This window comes from Lycorma delicatula, chromosome 7 (assembly GCF_047948215.1).
Source record: "Lycorma delicatula isolate Av1 chromosome 7, ASM4794821v1, whole genome shotgun sequence".
Taxonomy (NCBI): Eukaryota; Metazoa; Arthropoda; class Insecta; order Hemiptera; family Fulgoridae; genus Lycorma; species Lycorma delicatula.
Genome location: NC_134461.1, coordinates 84,659,369 through 84,686,257, shown reverse-complemented (window position 1 = coordinate 84,686,257; position 26,889 = coordinate 84,659,369). Strand labels below are relative to the sequence as shown.

Sequence of the window (26,889 nt, the reverse complement as noted above, 5' to 3'; positions counted from 1 at the left end):
TTGTTTGAACAATTTTTGCCTTTACCATCCAACAATTCACTAAGGTAATTATATTAATTTCATTTCTTAAAATCGATTTCAGCAGCTTAAGTACCTAAATGTAAAGAATGCACCATAACTTTCAGCTTTACCAGAATGCAAACAAATAAACAGAGAACTAACATTTAAGTGGCTTTATAAAAAAAAATTAATCAATTGTAATCTGCATTGATAACACACGTATTACACCAGAAGCTAATTTAATACAAAGAACCAGTGTTATCACCATGAAAGATAATAATGATATTGGAGAGTTTTTAAAGAACCCTATTAAGAAATAAAATACTCAGTCACATTGCAAGTGAATAATATAGTGAAAGAATGAATTAGAGAAAGAGAGAGAAAAAGAACTTACAAAGCATCCTGAATAGCTTTGATCCATTTCCTCTTGAGATCTTCAGTACGGGCATACATTGTATAAGCAGTACATTCTGTCTTGCGCACAAGAAACCAGTGATAGCTCCAACGAGAATCTTTATGTATTGATCTTCGACTTGAAGAATCATCGACCTTAAATTCTCTTAACATTAATGATTCCTTATAACTATATTGATCTCCCTGAAAACACATAATTAATTCTTTATATTCTTTCATATCATAATTTAATTTTTAAAAAATATATTTATTCTACACTCATCCGAAGTAAATCATTTTGTGTATAAAAAATGTTAAATGAAGATATTACATATGATTCTACTGAAGCTAAAAATCATGAATTGCAGTTTTAGTTGCTTCAAACTGGTTTTTGTTTCTTAGTAATCAATCTCATGTGAACTTTGCTAAATGTGATTCTATGTGTTGCCTAGCAGTTTCACTAAGTTTTTATATCTCCATTTTGTTATTCCCAAAATCTATATTTTCTCTGCATATAGTGGTTGTAACTGAATAAAATTGAACCAATGGTTAATTTGAAGGGGGAACCCTTCAAAATATAGATTATATGTACAACTTTGAGGTACTACTTTGAAGAAGACAATTTCCATATAAATGAATAATTCATCCTGTTTGATAAATATTAAAATTCTTGTTTTTTTTAAATATAAATAAGTAAATAAAATAAATTTTTTTTAAGGGATGAGCTATAATATTTGTCATGCAAAGTAACAGAAAAGAAATTTATAAGAGAAATAAATTCCTGTTCTAAGGTTTTAAAAAATCATACCAACATAAATTCTTTTAAACTGCATATGCTGTAATTTTTCTTCCAGTAAACCTTACATTCAGCGCAAAGTTGGAAAAATGGTAGAAAATCATTTTTTACTGGAAGTCAGCAAAAGAGGGCACAGGCCAAGATTTAAAAAAAAGTGTTTCAAGAGTAATTAATTGAAATTATATGCACCTTAGTTTTTTCATATGATTTTTTTTATAAAAGGGTGTCCTCAAAACTAAGTTACACTATTTTTTAAAAAAAATCAAGACATTCAAAAATTTAAAAAATGATATATTTTGAAAAATATATTTAATAGTTATTTTTTTGCATAATCTCCTTGAATCTCAATACATTCTTGGTACCGTGATAACAGCTTTTTTAACCCAGTGTCAAATCACTCTTCTACAAAACTGGCTAGCCATCTTTCCACTTCTTGTTTTAATTCATTCTCATTTGCGAAACATCTTTCCCTGAGATGTTGCTTCAGCTGCGGAAAAAGGTCGAAGTCACTCGGTGCAATGTGGATGACCAAAAATATCTCATCGAAACTGCTGAAGCAGGGCTTAAGTCTCAAGAGCAGCATGCAGGTGAGCATTATCTTGTAACATAAAAACTGTTTTGCTCAACTTTCCCCTCCTTTTGTTTTAAATCGTCCTTCTGAGGTTTCTCAACAACTCACAATAGCAAGAAACTGTGACTGTGGTCCCACAGGGCCAACAACAACACTACCTTGGAATCCCAAAAGACCGTTGCCATGACCTTGCCAGAGGGTTCCACAACTTTCACCTTTTTTGGTGTTGGCTTGTCCTTTCCTTTCCACACCATACTCTATCTTTTGGATTCCAGTAACCAGTGATGAATCCATGTCTCATCCCCAGTCACTATTTGGTCCAAAAAACAATTTCCCTAATCCTAAAAAAATTAAAAAATTGCAATACCATGTCAACTCTGCTTTTTGTGTTGTTCTGAAAGCAGGTGTGGAATCCATCTTGCACACACTTTTGATAGACACAGATCCTCAGAAATGATCCTGTGAAGTTTTGCATGGTTTATTTCAATATTCGGATAAAGTTGAGAAAGAATTCCATCAATCCTAAGGCGCCAATTGGTGACCATGACCCTTCAGACCTTGTTGACAACATTCGAAGCAGAGGAAGTGGAGGGTCGGCCACTTCGTTGTTCATGATGTAATGTTGTTCTCCCTTCAATGAATGATTGATGCTGAGAAGCCATTGGCCTTCACATAATATCTTCATCGTACACAGTGCACAACTCACAATGAATTTCAGTTGCATTTTTATTTTTTGCTGTAAAAAAACGAATAACAGCACGAATTTCACAATCAGTGGTAGGAGCAAGTGGAATCTCCATGATTGTTGGTACATGGCTGTTTGAGTGGTAAAAGTACACACACAGAAATTTTACAGTGCTGCCACTACACCCAGACAAAAGTTACTTGAAAATATGCTTCCAGATCTTTTAAAGATAAAAAATAACATACATCATGAATAAAGCAGATACTTCTTGACATTTAAAAAACAGTTTTCTAATCCACTCTAAAACAAGCATCAAATTTAGCAGAACCATCTACAATACCACAGAAAATATTTTCAAGAAGCAATCCTTCCAGATATTCAAAAAGGGAGTCATGATTTTTAATATTTTATGCAATTTTTTGGTAAAATGCAAAGCAATTAAAAAGATCTCAGAAAGCATTTTAACAAAAGACAGTTACCACTCCCCAACAAATATAAAAAAAAAAAAAATATCGACTTTTACCACTTATTCTCAAGAAAAATATTTAAATAACAGCATTTACTTACAAATAAAATATTTGTGACCCAGTTAATTTTAATTAACACTTACATACAAAGCTTATGTTTTTATGAAATTATACCTTTGACTACAACTGGCTGATAATCAACCTTTATGCAAGGTGGTGCGATGGGAAAAAATACTGTACAATCTCTCAATGTAATGATAAGACGTGTTATTTTTCCAGAAAGTACGTTACGTTTTGAAATAAAAAACCAACCAAATAAAAATAAAATAAATTTTATTATATACATTTGAAAGGGACAATCTTAAACTATTTTTCTACTTAATCGCCATTTAAATTAAGGCACTTATAACAATGAAGCACAAGCTTTTCAATTCCTTCTCTGCAAAAATCTGTCACCTTAGATTTTTGGCACCCATCTTGCACAAAACTTCCCTGATAAAATTTCATGCAGTAAACTTTGTGAAATTTGGGGGAAATGAAGCAAGAGTTCTGTAATCGTAATGTGGTGATTTTCACAAATTTTATCATTGATTTTCATGATCAGTTCATGTCACACGGGTAGCCAACTACTGCAGTCAACATCAGGAACATTGGTGAGGACATATTTAAACTGACTGCACCATTGCCTCACTCCCCACCTTCACTCATTATTCCATCTCCAAACACCTCACAAAGTTGCTGATGAATTTCAACTGGTTTGAGGTTTTTTGCCAGTAAAAACCTAATCACTGAACGCACCTCACAACTTGCAGGATTTTCTATTGAAGCACACATTTCAATAATTCACAACAATCAAAGTAGAAAAATCACACTCTACTCGCTACCACAGCTCAATGCGTACTGAGTGTAGAAACGTTTTGACACCGAGATGGCAGCTCTATCCCCACCAATCTCCACATTAGGCACAAACGTAAGTTACTTTCTGGACCGCCCTTGTAAAAAATACAAATATGTATGATAACATAAAATCATACTTTTCTTAAAAAAGTTGGATAGGGATAGTATGGCTTGGGAGACACTGTTATTGAACATACAAAATGCTAAATTAGACTGAACAATAGTCTGATTATTATTAATCATTCATATACATACACACACACAACCAGAAAATTAAACTGTTTAACATAGAAGGTGTAATTTCATCCAAATGCAAAATATTACAGCAATTATCATATTAACAGTTTGTCATTTTATTCTTATCTATTATCAATCAAATTATTACTAATTATCAATAATAATTATTACTGAAATGAAAATTCTGGGTGGCACGCGAAATGATTCAACATTTTGTTTTCTTAAAAAATATTTATTTGAATCGCAATACAGAAAAGTAAAATACATGTTTATTATGTACTTGGAGATTATGTTCTGCTTATCATATGTTCAACATGACTATTATCATGTCTAGCAACTTCTTCAATAAGAATTCATATGTTGTTAACAACTCGACAATGCATATTCTCAGTTACATCGTTACATGCCTCAATGATCAGCGCTTGCAGTTCAATCACTGTACGAGGATGTTCAGGGAAAATCTTATCCTTTAGAAATCCCCAAAGAAAATAATCGTACGAATTCAAATTAGGACTGTTTGGGGGTCAGTTCTGTCCTAACGCAAAATTATTTGGAAATCAGTTTGAAATGACATTTGCATTAATAGTTTCGATAAGAAAGTCTAAAACAACATTAGCTGTGTGTGGTCTGGCTCCTTCCTGCATGAACCACTTGTTTTCTACTTAAAACCCTTTTTAAGAAGGTGAGAAACAAAATTATTACGCAGCACATTTAGATAATGTTCACTGTTCATTGTCTGTTAAAAAAGAACAAAGAATGGCCCTATTACCCCATGACTTGAGATAGCGGCCCATACCGTTATTCTTGGGGGGAAAATGCACATTTTGTTTATTAGCAACCCGATCTAGGTGAACATGTGCCTCATCTGAAAACCAAACATTGTTCAACACTACATCTTGGCTCAGAGGCCATTCAGTGAATGCTATTCTTTGATGTTTATTGTCACCTGTTAATTTAGGCAATACTGTTAATTTGTATGGATAAAAAATGCAAATCAGTTTTATGCACACATTGCCTAGAAATCCCAAGTTGTGCTGCTGCTTTTCTTGTTGATTTGGCCAGGCTCGTCAGCAACGCTGCACTGACAGCTTCAACATTCTGTGGAGAATGAACATTAGCAAGCTGTTCACACTTACTCTCAAATACTGAAAGATCACTGTTAAATTTTTTGTAAACTCTACATATTGCTTTAAATGAGGGCAACCAACAAGTTTGAAAATGTGCACGAAACAGTCTTTACGCAGTCTTCAACAGTCAGACTTCCTTTGTTAGCCATCTTGGATCAATACACAAACAGCGCACTCAGAAAAAAAGAAACTAATATTCATAAACTGCTGTCACTTCTGCCAACATAAAACACATTAATTAACCTAAACAATTATTGCCAAAACAAATGTTAGATCATTTCGTGCACAATCCTGTAGAATGCTATCAAATTCAAAAATAAAAACCTGATATTAATGATATAAATAACTTTTAGTACAAAATAAAAAATAAGATCTTGACTCCTTAAAATTTAACACAAAACCTCTAACACATTCAAATAAAATAAATGGAATATTTTAAAAAGTATTAACTTAGAATCTTATAACACTCACCCTTAACGCTTTACACATTAGCATCACTTGGTCAAACACAAAAATATATCTGGAACAAAAAAAAAAAGTAAGCAAAATATAAGATAGAATGCCACACATCTAATAATATCACTACTATAAAATACATGGAAACTTATTTCTTTTTAAAATAGTAATACATACTCTTTTTAATATAATCAAATATCGGTTGAATAAAGCAGTTAAAAATCACATAACACATTCAGTGTCATCCTAAAAATCATGAGTGTACATTGTTAATACCTTAAAATAGTGATTTAACAATAACAAAATCTTTTTCTTTTAAGAAATAAACTTTAATTCCATACAGTACTAAATAATATTGTCTTAATACTTTCATTAAAATTTATGAAATATTTTGGCCATTACTGTTTAGGCTTTACGTATAATAGTAAGTAATGTTTATCATCCAACATTCATTCTCTAAATAGTTATTTCAATTGTTAATATAAAAGTAAATTTTACTACACAATAATATATTAAAATTGATAAATCAAAACACAAACTCTGCCAACAGATCATTTTCAACTAGCATAAAACACAGACATAACATATATATATATATATATATATATTAAATTTATATACTTTTTTAAACAAGAAACTTACCTAACTTTTACTTTTTGATCATTATGAGCTTTTATTCTAAGTTCACCATCTTTCAACAGACGACCGTAATCTTTCAGCTCTGTATTTTCAGGCATATCCCAGTCTGATATACTGTCCTATAAAAAACAAATAAAAATTCAGAAAACTGTTCACTGTCTAAAACTGCTTTACAGAAAAATAAAATAATACTGAAATGTTGTCGTTCTTGGGTTTAAAACATAACATTTTATTAACACAGTTCATTTACCTCTGCTCTTTCTGGTTTATGTTTTCTTTTATTTTAATTCTCACTAGTTCATTTAACTCAACAGATAGCACAAATCAGAATAACAACACATATTTTTAAATTTATTTCATTGTGTCTTTTGCCTGAATGTGAGATTACTTTCATGAATTACTTCTTTATTCTAATAATCAATGTTCGATTATTTTCACTAACAGGTGCATTCAAAAATTAAGTAATTGCAAGAAATACAGTGTACTTTTGTCATTATCCAATTGTCTTGCAGAAAACTTATTAAATAATCAATAATTAATACACTTTAAATGTTTCAGATCCCTACACAGTAAATTTAAAAAAGTTATGATTGCTTGATCAGTACTTAGGTTTGATTTAAAAAATAAACATGTCTACTGCAAAAATAAAAGCTAAAAATTTCATTAACTTATAAATAATATTAAATTTTAATATGATAACACGAGATGTATTACCTGAATATCTCTCATAATCTGTAAAGTATCGCTGTCTCTTTTAACTTCATTTATATACTGAGCAACATCAACCATAGCTTCTTTAGCCCTCTCTAAGCCTCTATAATCTTCATGATTCTAATAACAACATAAAAATTTGCATATTATGTACTACTTATAAATATAATTCAATAAATAAATACAACCATACTTCTACTTATTTTCAATATGATCATAATATACTTTGTTATGAGTATCTTGTTTAAAAAAAAAAACAAAACATACAGTAGATTTAAGTCATATACAGGTGTATTTGGACAAAATGTAGCTTAGTTCAAGTAATAATAAAAGTACAAAAAATATTTTTCATATAATATGTATATCACTTATGCTGTACTAGCACAATCACTTTTCTAGCCTAGCCAACAAAATCCACCATGCTCCTCAGTGTTTAGCAAGACATTCATCTTTATACAACATATAAATCTGTGGGCACCAATTACTAACAAGTTATTTAAATGTGGCCTTTATTTTGCCACTGTTTGTCATATAGTACCTACAGTTTGTATTTTTTATAATTCTTTTCCTACTTAACATTTCTTTTCAATTATAATAAACAATAAATCCAAGAAAATAAAACTTAATAATCATTCATTTCATTACAATATAAATAAAAGACACATTACAACAGCTATTTCAAGACTATTCAGGTGTGGGATATTTCAGAGATAAACTGCTGGCAAGGTCATACCTTTGGCTTACTGTAGTCATATTACAGAAGTGAATATTTTGAATAAAAAAAGGTGAATATTCTGAATAAAAGAAAAATATTTGATTAAAACAATTTCTATTTCTTTTCCAAATTTCTGCAATTTTCAAATCTAAAAAAATTCATCACTATTAACAAATTCAATTATATTGCCTAATTAATAAGATAGACTTTTTTTTCATACTAATATACAAAAGTAACAACACTAATTTTTTCTATAATTTACACTTGGTTTTCTAACACTAATTTTTTCCATAATTTATGATTATTTGTCATAAAATAAATACTATTAATCTTAAACAGCTTTATAATACTTATTAAGTTTATAATAAAAAAATGTGATAAAATGTGTAATTTATTAATTTGCTCAGAAATGGAATCATACATGGAAGTGAGGTCCAACTTAACTCGGTACTTATTTATATACATCTTCCCTTATAAGACCCAAAATAAATTATTTTACATCACATAAACGGTAGAATATGTATTTCTTTAAACATATAGACTCGTTTTTAAAAACAAACAAAACTTGATCACTGGAGGCCAATAAATTCAAGTTAAAAAATTTAATGGTCAATGAATAATGTGGTTAATTATAAAGAAAAAATCTCATATTTAGGTATACCCAAGTTTAATAACAAATCTCCGGAGAACAGTTAGTTAAATGATCATAATACATCAAAATTTAGTTTGTCTTAATTTAGACTGAACAATAGTTTAATCAATTTTGTTTGAAATTTTTTGTTTCACATGACAATCTAATGAAATATTAGTTACAATTAAATTTATTATTTTCCTAATATGTATATTGCAATCTGTTCAAACTAATGAACAATAGCAAATCCCCCACAGCCCAATGAGATGAGGATTACATGTACATAATGTGTAGTCTTGTACAGACTCAGGCCTACCATTCCTGAGACATGTGGTTAATTGAAACCCAACCATCAATGAACACTGGTATCCACCGTCTAGTATTCCAATCCGTATAAAAGCAACAAACTAACTTTTACTAGGACCTACCAAGTCTTCTTGATATATGGTTGCTTCAGCAATATTTGCTTAATTCCACTTAAAATCAGATTGCGGAAAGCAGCAACTCATGACCCTGCTTACAAGTTGTTTGCACTAATATTGGTGATGTGTGGCTTATTCAGATCGTAGCTCTCTTGGTGGTTGCTCACATTGTGTTTCTGAACATAACTAGTTATTCTACCACTGGTGGCTGACTCTATAATATGTACATCTTAACATCACTTAGCAGCTCTCGCTCGACCTGTACAATTTTGTAAAGCATGGCATCAAAAGCCAGTCCAGGTGCAGACATATAGTAGTTTTACAGCCAAAGTGATGCCAAACAGCCATTGCATGTATATACTCTTCGATCACTGACATGTGTATCATCAGTCTGATGTAGAATTTATCTTCCCTATTATCTACCTTATACAACCATTCTGGATGAATACTTTTAACATGTTAAAATAATTTTTTATAATGCTGAACCTATTCCCAAACATGTTCCTTCTTGACATATGAAATAAGGACATTATTCTTATCTCAGCCATATAAAAAATTTTTATTTTGTTAAATTAAGCTAAACTTTTACATAATATATAGCAAAGATAAAATAAACTACAATTACTTACAGGTTGCGTCTCACTGATTAATTTATCCAGCAATAAATGATATTTTAATATCCTCTGCATAGGAACAGATAATATATCACGTAACTTAAATTTCCCATTGTTAGCTTCCTGTTGACATCTCTGCAGAAAAAGAAAATGTGAATATAAAAATAACATTACTGTCTGAATATTAAAATCAATCAATTTCATCAAACCAACTTCATGATAGAACCACTCTAATAAGGGAAAAATGATCATGAAATATTAATTACTGCTAATCAATAATTCTTTAATAAAGAACGAGTGAGTACAAGAGGAATTACTCCTTAGTTGGATTCTTTGCTATTATTTTTTTAAACAATTATTTTCAATATCATTTCTTTATTATCAGTTTCATAATTTCTTACACTCACTTTTATTTGTAATGATACTATAAAAAATAATCAAGCTTTCTTTCAAAAACGAATCTTCCACATGTCGATCAGAGGAATTCTGTGTTTACTTCACATTGAAACAAAGTGAAACAGCTATAATGACAGATATTATATAGTACACTATATTCTACACATATATATAGACTACTCTTTTTCTAAAAGAGAGCTAAGATTTAAGAGTTTTAATAGAATATCTTCATTTGTTCATAATTTTTCTAAAATAACTTACATATATTAAAACAATAAAAAAAAAATTATTTAAAACTATTCTGAAAAACACTAATTTTTTACCTTTCCTCTTGAAGTAATGGAATATTAGCATGCAGTAATGGGAAACAACTTAAAAATAGAGTAATCTTTATACATAATTTTCCTGGTTTTCTTAAATAAATTAAAACCAAAAACAATAACAAAGGAAAGTTTTAATTATAGTATACTAATTAAGCCACACTAGTTGGGACTAGGTGTAGTTCAGACGAATAAAGGACTGTATAATTGAGCAGTCTCATATAAACCAATACAATCATAATAGTACTTGAAAAATTAACAAGAAATGATTAATTAATGGTTAAATGAAAAGTATAGAACCTTATTTTAAACTATTCTTCTCTAAAACATAGATATTAATAATAAATTCAGATTTACATACAATAAGAATGATTTCAAAGAAAATAGATCTAAAACAACAGGAACAGTCTACAATGCTATCCTTATTGACAGCATTTAATGAGAGATAATTTGTATGAACTATTGTTCCTACAACAACTTTCATTGATATGTTAACACATACATCTAGCTGATAGGAGTACAATCTATAATTTTTAATTAGTAATCTTTAATGGGTAATAATTAAAAATCTTAAAATCCCAATTTTAAAACTGTTACCCTATTGAGGATTATCTAAACCAGCGTGACGGCAAAACTGCTTCTGACTGTGCAGCCTGTTCAGTAGCCTTTAGTCAATGTAGTGATTATAGAAAAAATTAATATATAAAATTAAAAAATAATTCAACAATATATTCAACGTACTATAATTTCCTGGTTGACATTGTCATTATGTGTACAAACTTCATGTATACGAGCTTGTGCAGTGGTTAAATTAGCACAATAGTCACCATAAATGAGAAACTTTTCCCTCCAATTCAGAAATACTTCACTGAGTCTGATCGAGCTGCCTGGAATAACTGCCTTTCTTAGCTGACTATGGAAACCAGCATGAATTTCACACAATTCCTAAAACCAAACAAAAGCAATCTATAAAATTTTAATGACCATCAAAGTCAGCAGCCCCCCCAAATCTTCAGATCTCAAATCACTGAAGAACTGATCATGTCATATCATTGAAGAACTGAAGACAGACATAAAAATAAGGTTAAAAAAATTACAGATAATTCAAAAATATTCACAGACACAACTTAAGATTATAGCTCTTCAAGAGGTAAATGGTAAACACATTTTCATTACTTATTTAGACACTGTGTGACTTTAGGACTGTCCAAGAAAGCTGAAATGATGGCCGACTGGAAATCAGGAAAAGGCTTGGATCAATACGATCTACAAGTTCAAACATGCAGGAAGGGAACAGAAATCACATTTATATTTTCAAACATCCTTATACATTATAAAAAATGTAACTTATAAGAAAGAATTTACCTTAATGCCACTAAAAATAACTTTAAAATCTTCATCTTTTAATACATTAGAAAGCGGTCTTAAAAAACATTTTTGCAAGGTATTTAACACATCAACATAATTTTTTTCAGTCTCAACTAATTCATTAACGACATAATCCCTTTTTTCAAGACTGTGAGTGATGGCAGTTGGCAACTGAAACACAAAACAGTAAATAATTAAGAAAGTTATTACAATAAAACCTGAAAATGTTATAATACAGCAGACACCTGCTGTATCTATTAAAATGGATAATCCTTGATGGATTATCAGGTATCTGACAACTGCTCGATTAATGAAAAGTTAGTTTTAATTTCCCAGTTTCTATTTAGATTTACATTTTATTCAAAATATTAGTCTAACTCTAAAACTCACTATTAGTTTTTTTTTTAAACTAAATTTTAAGAACTTTTTTTTCTCTAGATCAATCTGATCTTGAACAGCTGCAAAATGTGTACATATAAATAAATGAGTCTTTTTCAAAAAATGTAAACTTATTTACCGACATTATAACATATATTTGTTTGAATTTTCATAAATCCAGCCAAGATAATTCTGGAATAACAGTTGTGAACTGTAATAACATCTATTAAGTTAAAAATCTATTTCATAAGTGTAAGATGTACAAAAGCTGAAAAAAGTGTTTTATATTATTCTATTTTAATCCAATAGAATTAATTCTGATCCACTGGACTTTCATTTATCAAATTTTAGGTAAACGTTATGACAAACTTTACAACAATAAATGAAGCAAAATGATAACTCAAAATAAAAAAAATACAATAATTGTGACATGTCGAATTCATTCAACATATAATTAAAGATAGAACAGAAAAATATTCATCCAACTTTTTGATAAAAATTATTTTTTTAACGTATAACATAAAGAAATGTCATAAGTACTATGGACACAAGAACTATGGCTGTGAATAACCTTTTTTCTTAATAATGAACTTCAGAGGGCTATATTTTTTAATTATGAATCACATCAAATTTATAATGTATAAACCTGCTGTTGTGAGGCCAAAGGTATAAACCTCACTATCAGTTTTTATAAAATGGTTTGGACACTGATTACGGCTCACCTACATAATAGTAGTTACAGGTAAGACCAGTCACAAGATACATTTGTAAAAAAAAAAAAAGTGTTGACTGGACAGACTATCCCTAGGTAATTAATTTATTTTAAAGTAACCTACATATATAATTTACATTACTCAACAAAATAATAAGCAAATATTATGTTTATGATTAAATAAGAGGAGAAAAAACAAATAACAGAACATTCATAATGAAATCATACAAGCAAAACCAAATAATTATTTATGTATATTAGGCTCTCCAAATATTAAAAAAAAAATAGAATTAACATATACATACAATTTAAAGATCACAGGGATAATTAAAGAAAATATTACAAACAAAATTTGACTGGTTTAAATAGTAAGAAAGTATTATATTAAATTCTACTTGGAGAGCATTTCTTCAAATAAATGTTCATTAATCTTTTTAAAACTGAAACCCAAATTTTATTTAGCAATATATAAAAAAGGTTAGTGACTTTTGTCTAAAATGACTTTATATTCGGTTTTGGTTTTTAAAAATATTTAATTATTTGTGTAAGTAGTTGAACAGTAAGGGCATAAATGAATATTGAATGAACAAATTTGTAAATGACCTCATGAAGTGCATGCCCACGACATAAGTCAACATTTGTATTCAATTTATTTAATATAAGCTAAAATAATTAGCTACACAGAATGCAGCATAAAAACCTGATGGTTTTCATTAGCACACAGTTGACAGAACAGGCAGTATGTGGGGCTGACCGCTCATAAGACACTACATTAGTAGCAATGGAAATGTAGTTGGGTGAGAGTTCACATGTTTATCATAGTCATTTTTAAAAAAAACATAATTTGCATTACATCCCATTACCAACACTTCAATGCGAATCAAAGAAGTTGTATTCCATTTCATTACACCACTTTATGCTACAAGTTCAGTTTTAAAAGGAAGACCAAGGTCAGACAGGCACCAAAGAGTATCAAAACATGTTAGGCAAGCAGTAGAAACTAACCCCTACCTAACCTAGCATTTAGATGATATTTTTTAAAACATAATTTTGTTTTTTTTTTTATATCTTTTATATAACTGATAAATGGCACGTATACCACATTATATAGGAAAAATAAATTTTAAAATGTGTTCAATAACAAAACTATTGTTTCTTTTCAAAAACAGTCAGGTTTTATACCAAACCCTGTTTATATAGTATAAGTAATGCTTTCATTTTAGTTAAACTACTACATTATGGAAATTAATTTACCATTTTGCCGTATACATGCATATAAACAGGCATGTTCCTACTAACTTGAACTGGAATGAATATAAAACCTTTCAGATAAAAGTTTAACAATTTTTTTTAGTAAAATAAGACTCCACTAATTTTCAATGCACAATCATTCTGAAACATTATCTTAAAATATAGTGTTTGTATAGGGCTATATCCACCTTATGCAAAAGCACAAGGTTTACAAGAATTACTGCTTTTTATGCAGTCATTCTTAAAAAGCATTAAATTATTTAATTAAATCTATTATTGGATTTATGTTTGTTGTCATCTATGTAGAATAATCCATGGTTTTGCACTTTTTTCTAACAGTGTGCTGAATTTTTTATTAAAATAATTATAAAACAAGAAAATTGACAGTTCAAATTAGTGCTTTCTACTATAAAAAAAACCCCAACTATTTTTTTTTAACAATAAATCTGTATATCAATTTGTAAGTTAAGCCTGCTGTATATGAAGATTAGCAGCAATAGCTGCTTAAAAAGTTTACAAAATAAATTCATGTTCTTATTTTACTTCAGAAAATATTCTAATATGACACGGGTTTGTGAGGTTTCATACCCTAAGCAATTCTCTTAACTCAGTAAATACATGTTAAAATACCTCAATCAAAACAATCACAAAATATAACACATAATTTCATTATCAGAAAATAATTAATTATAAGATAAGGAAAACATTTAAATAAATCATGTTATTATAATGAAATATCAGATAACATACAATCATTAAATGAATTACTTGTAATAAATAAAAAAGAAAAAGAAAACTACTAGACTACTCACAAATAAACAAATCATAATAAAATTAACAGCTAATATTTGTTATCTACCATCAACATAGAATCCTTCAATTAAACAATGAATTTATAAATTAAGATACCAAAATTTTCAATACCACACATAACATATGCATGTAACATAAACAAAAACATATTGTATCAAAATTAGCATATAAATTAAGAAAAGCAACTTTTAATGAGTAATATGACACATCAAAGAATTATACAAACAAGTCATGTCTAATAACCCCACATATATTAGTCTACAAATTGGTTCAGAATGCACATACAGAAGTTAAGATCACGAGTTGTTTTTGTAAATTAACCCTCATTAGTGAATTAACTACATAACTGTTATTCTTTATTAGGAAAGGTAACCTCACAACAAAATTATGTAAAATATTTCCTCCAAAAATTATTTAAAATTGATTTTTAATATAATTTTATATAATCTTGATTATTTTTTTAAAATTGACTTTCATATTACTGCAATACATAATTCAAAATCTCTGAATATAAATTCTACAAAAAAATATTATTTCATTTCACTTTTATCAGTTCATAATGCTTATTAACCTGCATAACAAACAAGCATATGATCATAAACATCATCTCGGGAAGGTCAAAGCATCCATTAATTTCTTAATAGAAATTTTAAACAAATTAATTTTTCTAATAATAATCTTTCTTGTGAAACACAAATGCCACAAGACTATTCTCTTTATCTTCAAGAAAGAAGAGGTTCCCTCTTTAAGTATTTCAAATACAAACATAACTCAAAGTTGAAGTGTATTTTATATAAGTCTTGTTAAAATCAGCTGGTGCTTTCTTCATAATGCAATTAACAATATTTTTTTACAGCTAACAACTGTATATAATCATCTAAGATATACAAGCAATATATGAATTGCTTCTAATTATGAAAAATTTTAATAGAGTTTTGAGGAAAGTAATGTTATATATGTGTTCTATAAAGAACACAAATAACAAAACAAATCTTCAAACTGTTAAAACATTTAAAGAATTGTGCTGTTTTTGTATTCACAAAGAGCACAATTTTTAAATACATAAGCAATAATGAACAAGACACATTAAGGTACTTTTATATAATATAGAAAATAGTCACTTGTAACAGGTCAATTTTTGGAAGCTAAAATTGCACCTCAAATAAAATAAATTATATAGGATTAATATATATGTAAACAACTTAAAAAAAGATTCTTATATGAATGTAAATTATTTATTATTTATATACTCTCTCATACTCAATTAAATAAAAGTTTAATGACTATGAATTTGGAAAACATTTCTGTTTTGGCCACATTGCCACCAAACAAGAAAATGCTATTACATTAACCTACACAATCAGGTAAAATGTTAAACAAAGTCTCACGGCAATTATCAAAGGGATGTATTGGAACATCACCAGGTGACACAGGAATCCATGCATTAATCTAATATGCCCCAAATGCAGATGATAAATGACAACTTCCAAGGCAAATCATGATAACTTCCATCATGATAACTTCCAAGGCAAAACACTTGATGTAATATGATGCAGCTTATTGTTGTAGCTATCTATCATCCATTCACTCTGCCAAACTCCCTTCAGGTGACATTTGACAAAAGCACATTTAGTCATAAGAATTAAATTCTACTAAAAAATGGCATTAACAAATTTTAATAATGCCAACCTAAATAAATCTTTTAACAATGAAAGACTGTAATTAACTGAAAAAAAATGCAAAAAATGTTTTACATCAGAATACAAAAAAGGAGTCCTACAATCATTTTTTGAGAAATTAACCCTTTACCCTCCAATTATGAAATCAAGTACTGCCAATGGGTCTCCAATTTTTTGATCACTTAGTTCCCTGTCAGCTATTAATTAAATTATGGTTGGTTGCCATATATATATATATATATATATGATAAAATGGTTTATATAAAAGAAAATTAAGATTTGTTAACAAAAACCTTCATTTAATCACAAAATAGGCCTTATATATCAATTAAGATAATTTGTTTCAGTGTGATATTTCCTGAAATAATTTTCTGGGTGTAAACGCAGGTTTCTGGAACATTAGGATTGGCCTATGTTGAGATTCAACTATTTCACCATCACTACCTTCACTTTCACAATAATTGTCCAAAATAGTATTTTCTTGATCACGTTCTTTAAAATTATAATCAGGATTACCATCACTATTATCGTTTAATTCGTTTTCAATATCAGAATCAGTTTAAAAACTACTATGACTTGTAGTTGCCATGCCGACTTACAGAATACACAACCTCACTTCGAAAATGTAATTAAGCTTAAAACAATCTATCTTCAATTATATCAATATTGATATCGATATTACGTGGGTTTATGATCTAACAAGCAATGTCAGTTCATTTTTTAATCTCTGTGCATAGCCGCAGAGGTTAGCTTAAAATAATATCCAAAGTTAGTTTAAAAAAATATCGATCCATACTCAACAAAGTGCTACGTGTAAATTTCATTGTATAGTTACACTCTACATAGGAGCAGTACCGATAAATTATGATGTCGAACTGTATTCAACAAAAGAGTGCAATGGGTTAATGAAGGAAATGAAAGATTCATCGCATATAAATATTCGATATTTATATAAGGATTCATCCTTAAATAAATTGCAAGATATTAAGAATAAAGTATATAAAATTATATAAAAAAATCACCATTTACCTTCTCAAAAACACAGCAATTTTTTTTTTAAATTTCAGTAAGTCTAGAGAGAACCAACTATAGAAACTAAAAAGTAAATATGAAATAAACAGTTTCAGTAAAAACCTAGACCAATACTCAAAAACTCAATATACCAACCTAAACTCCTCTATCTAAGAAAAACCAAGTAATGTCTATCCCAGAGATCCAATACAGTACAGCAATCTACCAAATAAGCTGATACATATGAGGGTGGGGTGAAAAGTTCTGAGGTTGGATAAGAAAACAACTTTTATTTAGGTACATTTTGATTTATTTTACAACATAGTCACCATTAAGGTCTATACGCTTAGCCCCCCCCCCCTATGTTCCACAAGAATGCTTATGCTAATTCGGTATGTAAATTTAATCCTTAAAATAACCATCTACAAGCAGCAATAACTTATTACTGGTCGAAAATCTCTAACCTCCAAGCTATTTTCTAGGTTAGGAAACAAGTGATAGTCACTGGGAGTCAGATCAGTCTCATCAACTGTCACAAATTGACATAGAAATTTCTCTGGATTGCACTGAAAAAGCTCAGCACTATTTTTGGTTGGGTGTAAGCAAACACAGACCCATTTAGCATACAGCTTGTTCATGTTCAAATTTTCATGTAAGATATTGCACTCATATTCTATTGACATGCCTACAGATTCTGCTAACAACTTATTCACTAGCACTCCAATCTGCCAAAACAATTTTACACATTTTTCTATCATTTCTGGAGTAGTCACTTCAGAAGGGTATACCACTGCACAGTTCATCGCTAGTGTGTTTTTTAAACTCTGAAACACTCTGTTTAGGTGTTGTATTTGATGAAAGTCTACAATTGGGAAATCTCTCAATGTCATATCAAGCTCTTCTTTTTCCTTTGCACTTAAGCCTTTCAGAAAAAGTATTTAACCACTGCACATTATTTAACCACAGTTTTCCATTTTCCAAAAACACCCTAATTCTCCACTTTAATATACTGCATGATGCAGCGACTTGAAGAAATTTTTATAGAAAACTAATGAAGAATGGAATCATGAAACACCATCAAGAAATAAAGCATATTAACCCGATTTCTGGACGAGGCCTGGAACTTTTCACACCACCCTCATCGTATTATACTTAGGAATATGATAAGAACATTCTGTGAAGCATGAAAAGGAAAAGCTTCAACAGGATTTAAAGCCAGAATCTTACAGATAGGAAGGAAATCGGTAATTTATAAATAATACTCATATGTTTTATGTATATACATAGAAGGTTAAAAAGATTGTTTTGCTTTTTTTTAATTTTTAATTTTTTTTTATTTTTACCACTAAAATAATTTTATATATATATATATTATATATAAGGATACATACATGTATATATTTTACTTTGAAGCAAAATGATCTTCTTCCTAAAAAATTGCTCTTTGTTAAAAACAAAGCACCTTCTTAACATAGTTGCTTTCTATGTTTACACATTAAACATACAATCTCTTTTGTTACCCAAGTCTTTTCTAAATTTGTTCTATTTATTTTACACATCTGCGTGCATGCACATCCCACAAAGGAACAGAGAAACTTTCAGGACATCTTCTACTGGTGAAAATAATGAAAAAAGTTCATATAAACAAAGGTCTCGCTTTCTTTCATAAAAGGAAACGCTTTCTTTTCAAGTTACACCTAGCAAAAGATTTGGCCCAGATTTCAGCTCATCTAATAAAAAGAAGCCCTACAGTAATCCGATCTAGGAAATAAGATTTAGCAAAGAAATGAATCCTCATGAAACAGTGGAGGGCATTTTCAACATTGATTTTGCGTCAATGCATGATGTGGCCTTCTTCACAATCACTTGTTTGGACTGTTCATATTACTTAGCTGCTTAAATAGGATTTAGCAAAGAAATGAATCCTCATGAAACAGTGGAAAGCATTTTCAACATTGATTTTGCATCAATGCACGGTGCGGCCTTCTTCACATATAAAATATCCACATACAAAAATATTGTTTTGTATACAATATTTTTATATTGTGTACAAAACAAATATATGTTATGATGAAAATTTAACTGTCTGCATTATGGATGTGGCTGAGTAACTTAAGGAAAGCCCTAAAGAATAAAAAGAGGAACAAATGCAGTAAAGAAGCGTGCCAAGAAATGGGGTTGAAAATGGCAGGCTCATTTTTGAACATTTATTATAAACCAGTAGCTAAAATGTACTTTGGTCTAGTGCACTGTTTCTAAATAAAAAACAAATTTTTCTATTTTTATTCTTTGTTTTATTACTTATCTTACACCATTTCATTCAGAATTAAATTCTTTACAGGTTTTTCTGTTTTATTTATAAAACAGGGGTTTTTACCCATATTTATTGATTTTCACACCTGATTTTTCATAAACTACTGCAAATATGGTTCTGGAACCTATTTTATTCAACTTTTCAGGTTAAAAACCATAAGAAATCATTAATTCTGCCCCTTAACATCCTTTTGGGATCTGGAATTCTGCAATTTGAAAAACCTATTTCATATGCCACTGCAGCAGCTACAGCATTACAATTACACACACAAAATGAATATCACATCAGCATATTCAACTGTTGTAAAAGTATGGCATAACTTTTAATGACAAACCGATCATGTTCAAACTAAAATTCACAGCTTTGCTAACGACAGTACAATTGACGGAATCTAATATACTTAATATTCCCAGCAGAACAATTTAAACACTAATGCAGTATTGTTAGGCTTACCATACGTCCAGGATTAGCCCGGACAGTCCTGGTTTTTTAGTGCTGTCCAAGGTTGCAAAAATGTCCGGGGTTTGAGAATTTTATGACTGGCAAGGAGTTTTTTTAATTTTAGTCCTATATGTTCGACATCACATTTTTAAACATTCTCTTACGTGTGTGCATCTCTCAGCCAACCTTGGAACAAGTGCTAATGACAATTTTGACAGAAGCGTGGCTACCGGTCTCACCACAACTTTTTACTTAGTCATTTGGCAATACAACAGGGACAATGTGTTCATGTTGTTTTTGTGTGTGATATAACCCATCTACATGTTTTTGATAATTTTATCTCTATTCATTTTTTGTCTCATTGTTTAGCAATGGGGAAAAGAAAATATGTATTTAATGTTAACCTGCAACAGGAATACAAATTTTTGAAATTGCGTAATGACAGTAACAATAAATGTGTTTATTGCTTACTATGTACTGAAGAATTTTTTGTTACACATAAAGGAAAGGGTGATATTGAAGACCACATGAAAACAGCTGAACATAAGAGTGCTATTAATGCTACTGCTTCAGCAAATCTAAGAGATTTTTTTAAAACCAAAGATGAGAAAACAATAACAGTGATCTGGAGTGTGCTGCTAAAAAAGCTACATTTTCATACTACACTGCTAGACACGAATTCAGTTTCAAAACATCAGACTGCACATCTATCTAAACTGGTTAAAAAATTATATGATCCAAAATTTTCATCTGCTATAACCAAAACCGAAGCAATTACTGTTAACATTATTTTGATATTTATATTTGATAATGTGTTGCATTCTTTTGAAAACATTAATTAAGTAACAGTAACAATGGATAGCTCAACAGCTAACAGAAGTGAAGTAAAACTTGTTCCAATCGTTTTAAGATATTTCAGTCTGGAGGAGGGAATTCAAGTTAAACTTTTAAATTTTGATGAAGTGTCAGGTGAAACTGCTCATATTTTGACTCTGTATCTTTTATAGTGTGTGAAAAAATACAAACTTGAAGAAAGGTTTGTTTGTTATAGTGCTGATAACACTAACAGTAATTTTGATGGTGTGAAGAGAAAGGGGAATGAAAATGTGTTCAGAAAAGTTCAAAGTGATTTAGATAGACCTATTTTACGAACTGGTTATTCAGCCCACATTGTATACAATTCAGTACAAACGGCATGTGATTCTCTACCCCAGGACACAGAAAAATAATATACGTTATAAAACCATAAAACATAACACAGAAAATATATGTTATAAATATTTTCAACAGCAACAGAAGGATTTCAGACATATTCTGAATTTATTTGTCAACTTCAGGAAAGAAAAACCCACAAATTTTACCATCTTCTGCCAAAGAATTGCTATACAATCTAAAAAAAAAATAAAGATGTTCAGGAACAAAAATTCGTCTCAAATATAGACAATTTTTATAATCTAGTCTCCGGTACTTAAGAGTTGTAGAGAACCAGTTTTGATAAAGTTAATAAGTTTCAGTGGATAAATTTACGAACTGAAATTACCTGGTCTGATTTAGAAGAGAGTGCACTAGTTGTTAATGAAATTATAAAAGATTCCATAAATACTGATGACCTATTTGATGAACGTACATTGTTGAACCAGGACAAAACCAAAGGGTAGGTTGTGGTTCAAGTTCTGAAAAGTACCAGATAATATTGAAGAGAACTGGAAAGCAATTTTTAAGGTGTTTCTAAAGGCTGATATTTCATGATGCAATATTTCTAAAATGGTTCAGTTGCGATGTCTTTGCCTGAGACATCTTCTCCAGTTGAGTTTTTTTCAATTACAGGGAATATTTGGTCTGCAGAAAGGGGTAGACTTTCGGTTAAACATCTGCTAAATGTTAAAATTAATTCACAACTTTCTTGTTGTAAATTTTATGATATAATTAAGACAAACAAACAAACCATTTATGAAAAAAGTCATATCTAGTGAAAAATATAACTGAATAAATGAAGTTTAATATTTCAATAAACTGTTAAAACTTTTAAGTAATTTCAAAAATATTTCCTGGGTTGGACCAAAAAAAAAATGGTAAGCCTAAGTATTGTGCACTGTTGATCAGCTGTTAATTTATTGCCAACTTTGAAATAATAATTTTTCAAATAATTTATTGTACTTCTGTTATAAATTAAAAAACTATTATCTAAATAATTTTTATTTTATTTAAATTTATTTTACATTTGTTACACAATTTAATTTATTTTTTTCATTTTTTAGCATAATTTGTTTTTAGACATTTTTCATACTGCCAAAAAAAAATTTGGTTTTTGTTTATAATAAATAAGTACTTCTCTGACAAATGTAGTGATGTACTGTTTCTAAATAAAATTTACAACAAATTTTTATAACTTTTCTTTGTTTTAATAACTTATCTTACATCATTTTGTTCAAAATTAAATTTTCTACAAGTTTTGTTTTCTAAAGTTTTATGTATTTATTACCCATTTACCAAAATTATTGTACGTCAAACATAAAAAACAGGGTTTTATGCTAATTTATTGGTTTTCACCTCAGATTTCTCAAAAACTATTGTAGAAATGGTTCTGGAATCTATTTTATTCAATTTTTCAGGTTAAAAGTCAAAAGAAATCACTAATTCTGCCCCTAATTGACATCCAAAGAACTTCAGTACAACCTCCTCATTTCACTGGGATAGCTGAAATCTGAGCAAAACTTTCACTAGACATAACTCAAAAATGAAACATTTTAGGACATAATATGTTTATATAAACTTTTTCTAATATTTTTACAAATAGAATAAGTTATAAAAGTCCTGGGAGAACTTTGTGATAGACCTCTAAATAATATGTACATTATATTATTTTTGTCCATGATTGTTAATAATTAAAATTATTACTTTTAAAATAAACCAATTGACCAAACTTTGTAATGTGTTTTTAAAAACGTTCTTGAAAATGTTTTCAAGTTAAACACTCTTCAGTGCCTAACAAGTTAAAACATTTTAAAATAAAATATTAAAAACATTCTAGTTATAGAATTTGGTTTAGGTTGTTTTAAATTTTAAAATTCTATATTTTTATAATGGCTTAGCAATATCATTTCAGTGAAGCTTGATACAAAAGATTATGAATGTAAAATGACTAAAATGGTATCTTTGTAAATAAACATTTTATCACCAAAAAGACAGCATTCTTTAGACAGAATTCTGTCTAAAGAATGCTTTAGACAGCATTCTTAAGACTAAAATACTATCTAAGAAGCATTTTAGTCTAAAACGCTTCTTTTCACCAAAAGAAGCATTTTCAGTTTCACCTTGAGTGGTAAAATCATTTCAAGTGAAGGTTCCTGAGGTTCAACAGATGAGAAATAAGCAAAATGAAAATATTGTTTCATTTCTTATATTTTCATAAATCATACGTGTATATTTAAAAAAAATACCCTGTGGCAAACAAATTAACCTCTCATAAATTAAAATGATGGATGGAAGATAAAAATTATTGTAATAAAAATAACAAATCATACCTACTAAAAATAAGAAATAAACTGTTAAAAAAGGATACAGATTAAACATATTACCTGTGCTACTGAAAACTTCTTATCAATAGAACACAAATCCTGATATATTTCCTCATTGCGGATATGCGTATCATAATGTGAGTAAGCAATATCACCTCCACCAGCAACTCCAAGAGTAAATTGTGGCCGAACTTCTTCACTAAATAACACAAAAAAAGCCATGCAACAACACGCTGGCAAAATCAAAGAAAAAAAAGAAAGAAACAACACATGCATGCTAATAAAATATAAAAAATTTTAATCTCATTTTGCAACACCAAACAAGATCAACCATAACTATTATATGTATTTTTAAAATAAAAGTATGTTAAATATCAATGAATTTTCAAAAATATTTTATTTCACTAACATTATACTTGATTAATTTGTTTGTGATATTTCTTATAATACTTAATTAAAAAGTCAAAATAAATTAACAAATAACAATTTGCTGAAAATTATCAACAATTTAAAACTAAGTATTATTTAGCTATAAATCACGTAAATGTACACATAACAAGAAAAACAGATAAATTCACCGTGTACAAGCACAGAAAGGATCACTAATTAAACTTAATTCACAATTTGCGCTATAATAATTGGAATCAATCCCTTCCCATAAAAAAGTACATAAAAAATTTTTTTCTTAGCCTCCAAAGAGAAAAAAATTAAAGAAAGAAATTTTATAATGTATGATAATGAAATGAAGACATTTCAAGATAAATTAGAGAAAAATTCACCATAACTTATAAAACTGTTTAAATCAAAGAATTAGTCAATGGCTCATATTAAGACAAACAGGGTTAGTAACAATTATTAGTAAAAAGAAAAAGGAATGCAGGGAGTAGAAATTATACAAAGAAAACTTAAAATATAAGCAAAATACTTGAAGAAATAAGGAAATAAATATACTGAGATTAAAGGATTGGCAAAGGATAGAAAAGAATGCATCAAACCAGTCCAAGACTGATGAGAAAAGATTGCCTAAAGGACAAAAAAATAATATATATAATTTTGAACTTAATACGAAAATTTTTTAAACTTCAACTCTGATCATAATTTTAACTACAATCTGTTTAAAACAGAAGCCACAGACCAGAAGAATAAAAGTCACAATCAGATTTTGTCAAAAAAAATGCAGTATATTAATTATCATGTACAGAGAAATATAAAATGACACAAAAACAAGCTTTATAAGGAATAAAAAGAAAAAAACACAAAAATAAAAACAGATGATAGACAAACAAAAATACACTAAGTAACAAACATTTTTATGATTCAAGTGCTTAGTGAACTACTGAATTGGTATAGCAAATAGTGATAAATTGCTAAAAAAATCTTGGCACAATAAGCATGAAATCAAACAAAATATATATATATATATATATATTTAAGTTATAAAGCTGATAATTTTCTGTTATTAAGTATAAAGCAAAATAACCTGAAGATTCTTCTAAACAAATATATGTATGAGAATCATCTAGAAAGTAAACATTTGGTTGCAATAGATTTAAAATAATAATTACAAATTATTTATTTTGTACAAAACTGTTTTTTTTTCTAAATGGACTCAATTTAAATTTAAACATAGTTACATCATGAAACAAGCTCTAGCTACTCCATCATTATATAGAAACTCACCATTAGTTATGTCAGCCAGTCAGCAAAAATAACCTTTTTTTGATCTTAACATCACTTCTGATTAAAATTCTTTTAAGAAAGGAAAAAATGGAATCCACTGATGATCAGATCAAAACTGTATGCTGGATGCTAAAATATTTTGAGCATTCCTGAGTTGTAGTAGTTAGTGCTATTAAGCTTATAATAAAACAAAACTGTACCTGTTGATTATAGTACATCGTTTGTTTTGTATAGCACATTGGAATCTGTTAAGTATTTTACAATAAGCTAGTGAATTTACAGCTGCTCCTGTTGACATAAAGTCAGAGTACAAGAAGGCCTTTCCAGTCACACAAAATCATCAATCCTTTCTATGTGCTCAGTTTGATTTTCATTAGATTTGAAGAAAGAAGTTCCTGATGGAGGGAATTAGTTTGAAGGGTAAAGTTCCTGAAAGATGGCACTCAACTAATACTTACTTTGATTAGTTTTAAACAGACCCATTGCTTCATGATCAATAACAATATGATTAAAAAATTGATTGTCCTGTTACATGAACTATATACAATGTAAAGAAGAAAGGCCTGAGACCTTGAAATTTGAGTAGATGAACTTATAATTTGTTAACAGCAAACTGTGAACTTTATTGTTAGTTTTTCAATAATCAAAAGAAATAGTCTTCATCAAATAACAGTCGTTCTCCCATCACTGAATATAGACATACTATTTTCTCACACTTTATTCTCTCACAAACTATCACCATAAATGTCGCATGTTTACTAGTCAATAATTACATGATATACTATTTTTCACTTAAAAGTAGATCTCACTTTGAATTTCACATCTGATAGTTTTTTTTCCCATATTTGCTCTTAGGAAAATATGTAGTAATAATATATTTATACGAACTGAACTCATGGCTCAGAGCGAGATAATACAGCAGAGAACCAACTGACTTTGTATCATCCGTGATGGTTCAAGTCGTATTGAAAAACATTCTTACTCTCTGGATAGCCCTCATAGAGGTAGACATAAACAAAAAGAAGAGATAAGTTTAGAAAAACCATTTAAATATCATGGGGGTGGACGGAGCCAAATAGAGAAAAGTAAAGTAAATGAAATGTTTCTTGTCAAACTGTGAAAATGTATAATGATCAAATGCAAATGTTAAAAAATTTTTTAAAGCAATGAGGAGATAAGTATGCGATAGTACACACCCTTTATAAATAAAACCTGACAATTTACAGCCAATCAAAAAATAATTTCTGGTATTCTGGTCTTTAAATTATAAAAGTTATTTAAAGATTAATATCATTAAGCACTTACTAATTTATTAAATTAAAAAATCAGAATATAGAACAATCTTGAAACCTCAAACCTTATACTACTATTAGTCATAGACTTACTTAAGTGAATTCATCTGGTAGAAGATATTCAGATATAAAAGGATATTCAATCCTTTTTAATCTGCTGATTAAGCAGATTATAATTCTGTTTAATACTGAATAGATTTAAAGATTTTAAATGGTGATATGAAAACTTACAAGTAAAGGCTTTAAAAACTTCTACTTTCAATTTCTTTTGTGGGATGCTTAATATCACTAATCTTTATTTTTCCGTAATTCAACACAACTAGCAAAATGATAACTAGTTACACATTTGAAAAAT

At 29.0% G+C, this 26,889-nt stretch overlaps 1 protein-coding gene across 1 annotated transcript in view; it reads right to left on the bottom strand.

Annotated features, from left to right (window-relative positions):
* Vav (Vav guanine nucleotide exchange factor) overlaps nucleotides 1-26,889 on the bottom strand; it is a 62,634-nt gene that overhangs the window by 18,011 nt on the left and 17,734 nt on the right. Inside the window, exons 4-11 of the mRNA XM_075371294.1 lie at nucleotides 23,623-23,761; nucleotides 11,443-11,616; nucleotides 10,819-11,022; nucleotides 9,377-9,496; nucleotides 6,983-7,099; nucleotides 6,272-6,387; nucleotides 5,645-5,693; nucleotides 395-597 (exon numbers count right to left, since the gene is read on the bottom strand). Of these exons, the coding sequence (XP_075227409.1) occupies nucleotides 395-597; nucleotides 5,645-5,693; nucleotides 6,272-6,387; nucleotides 6,983-7,099; nucleotides 9,377-9,496; nucleotides 10,819-11,022; nucleotides 11,443-11,616; nucleotides 23,623-23,761 (1,122 nt within the window). The remainder of the gene's footprint in view (nucleotides 1-394; nucleotides 598-5,644; nucleotides 5,694-6,271; nucleotides 6,388-6,982; nucleotides 7,100-9,376; nucleotides 9,497-10,818; nucleotides 11,023-11,442; nucleotides 11,617-23,622; nucleotides 23,762-26,889) is intronic.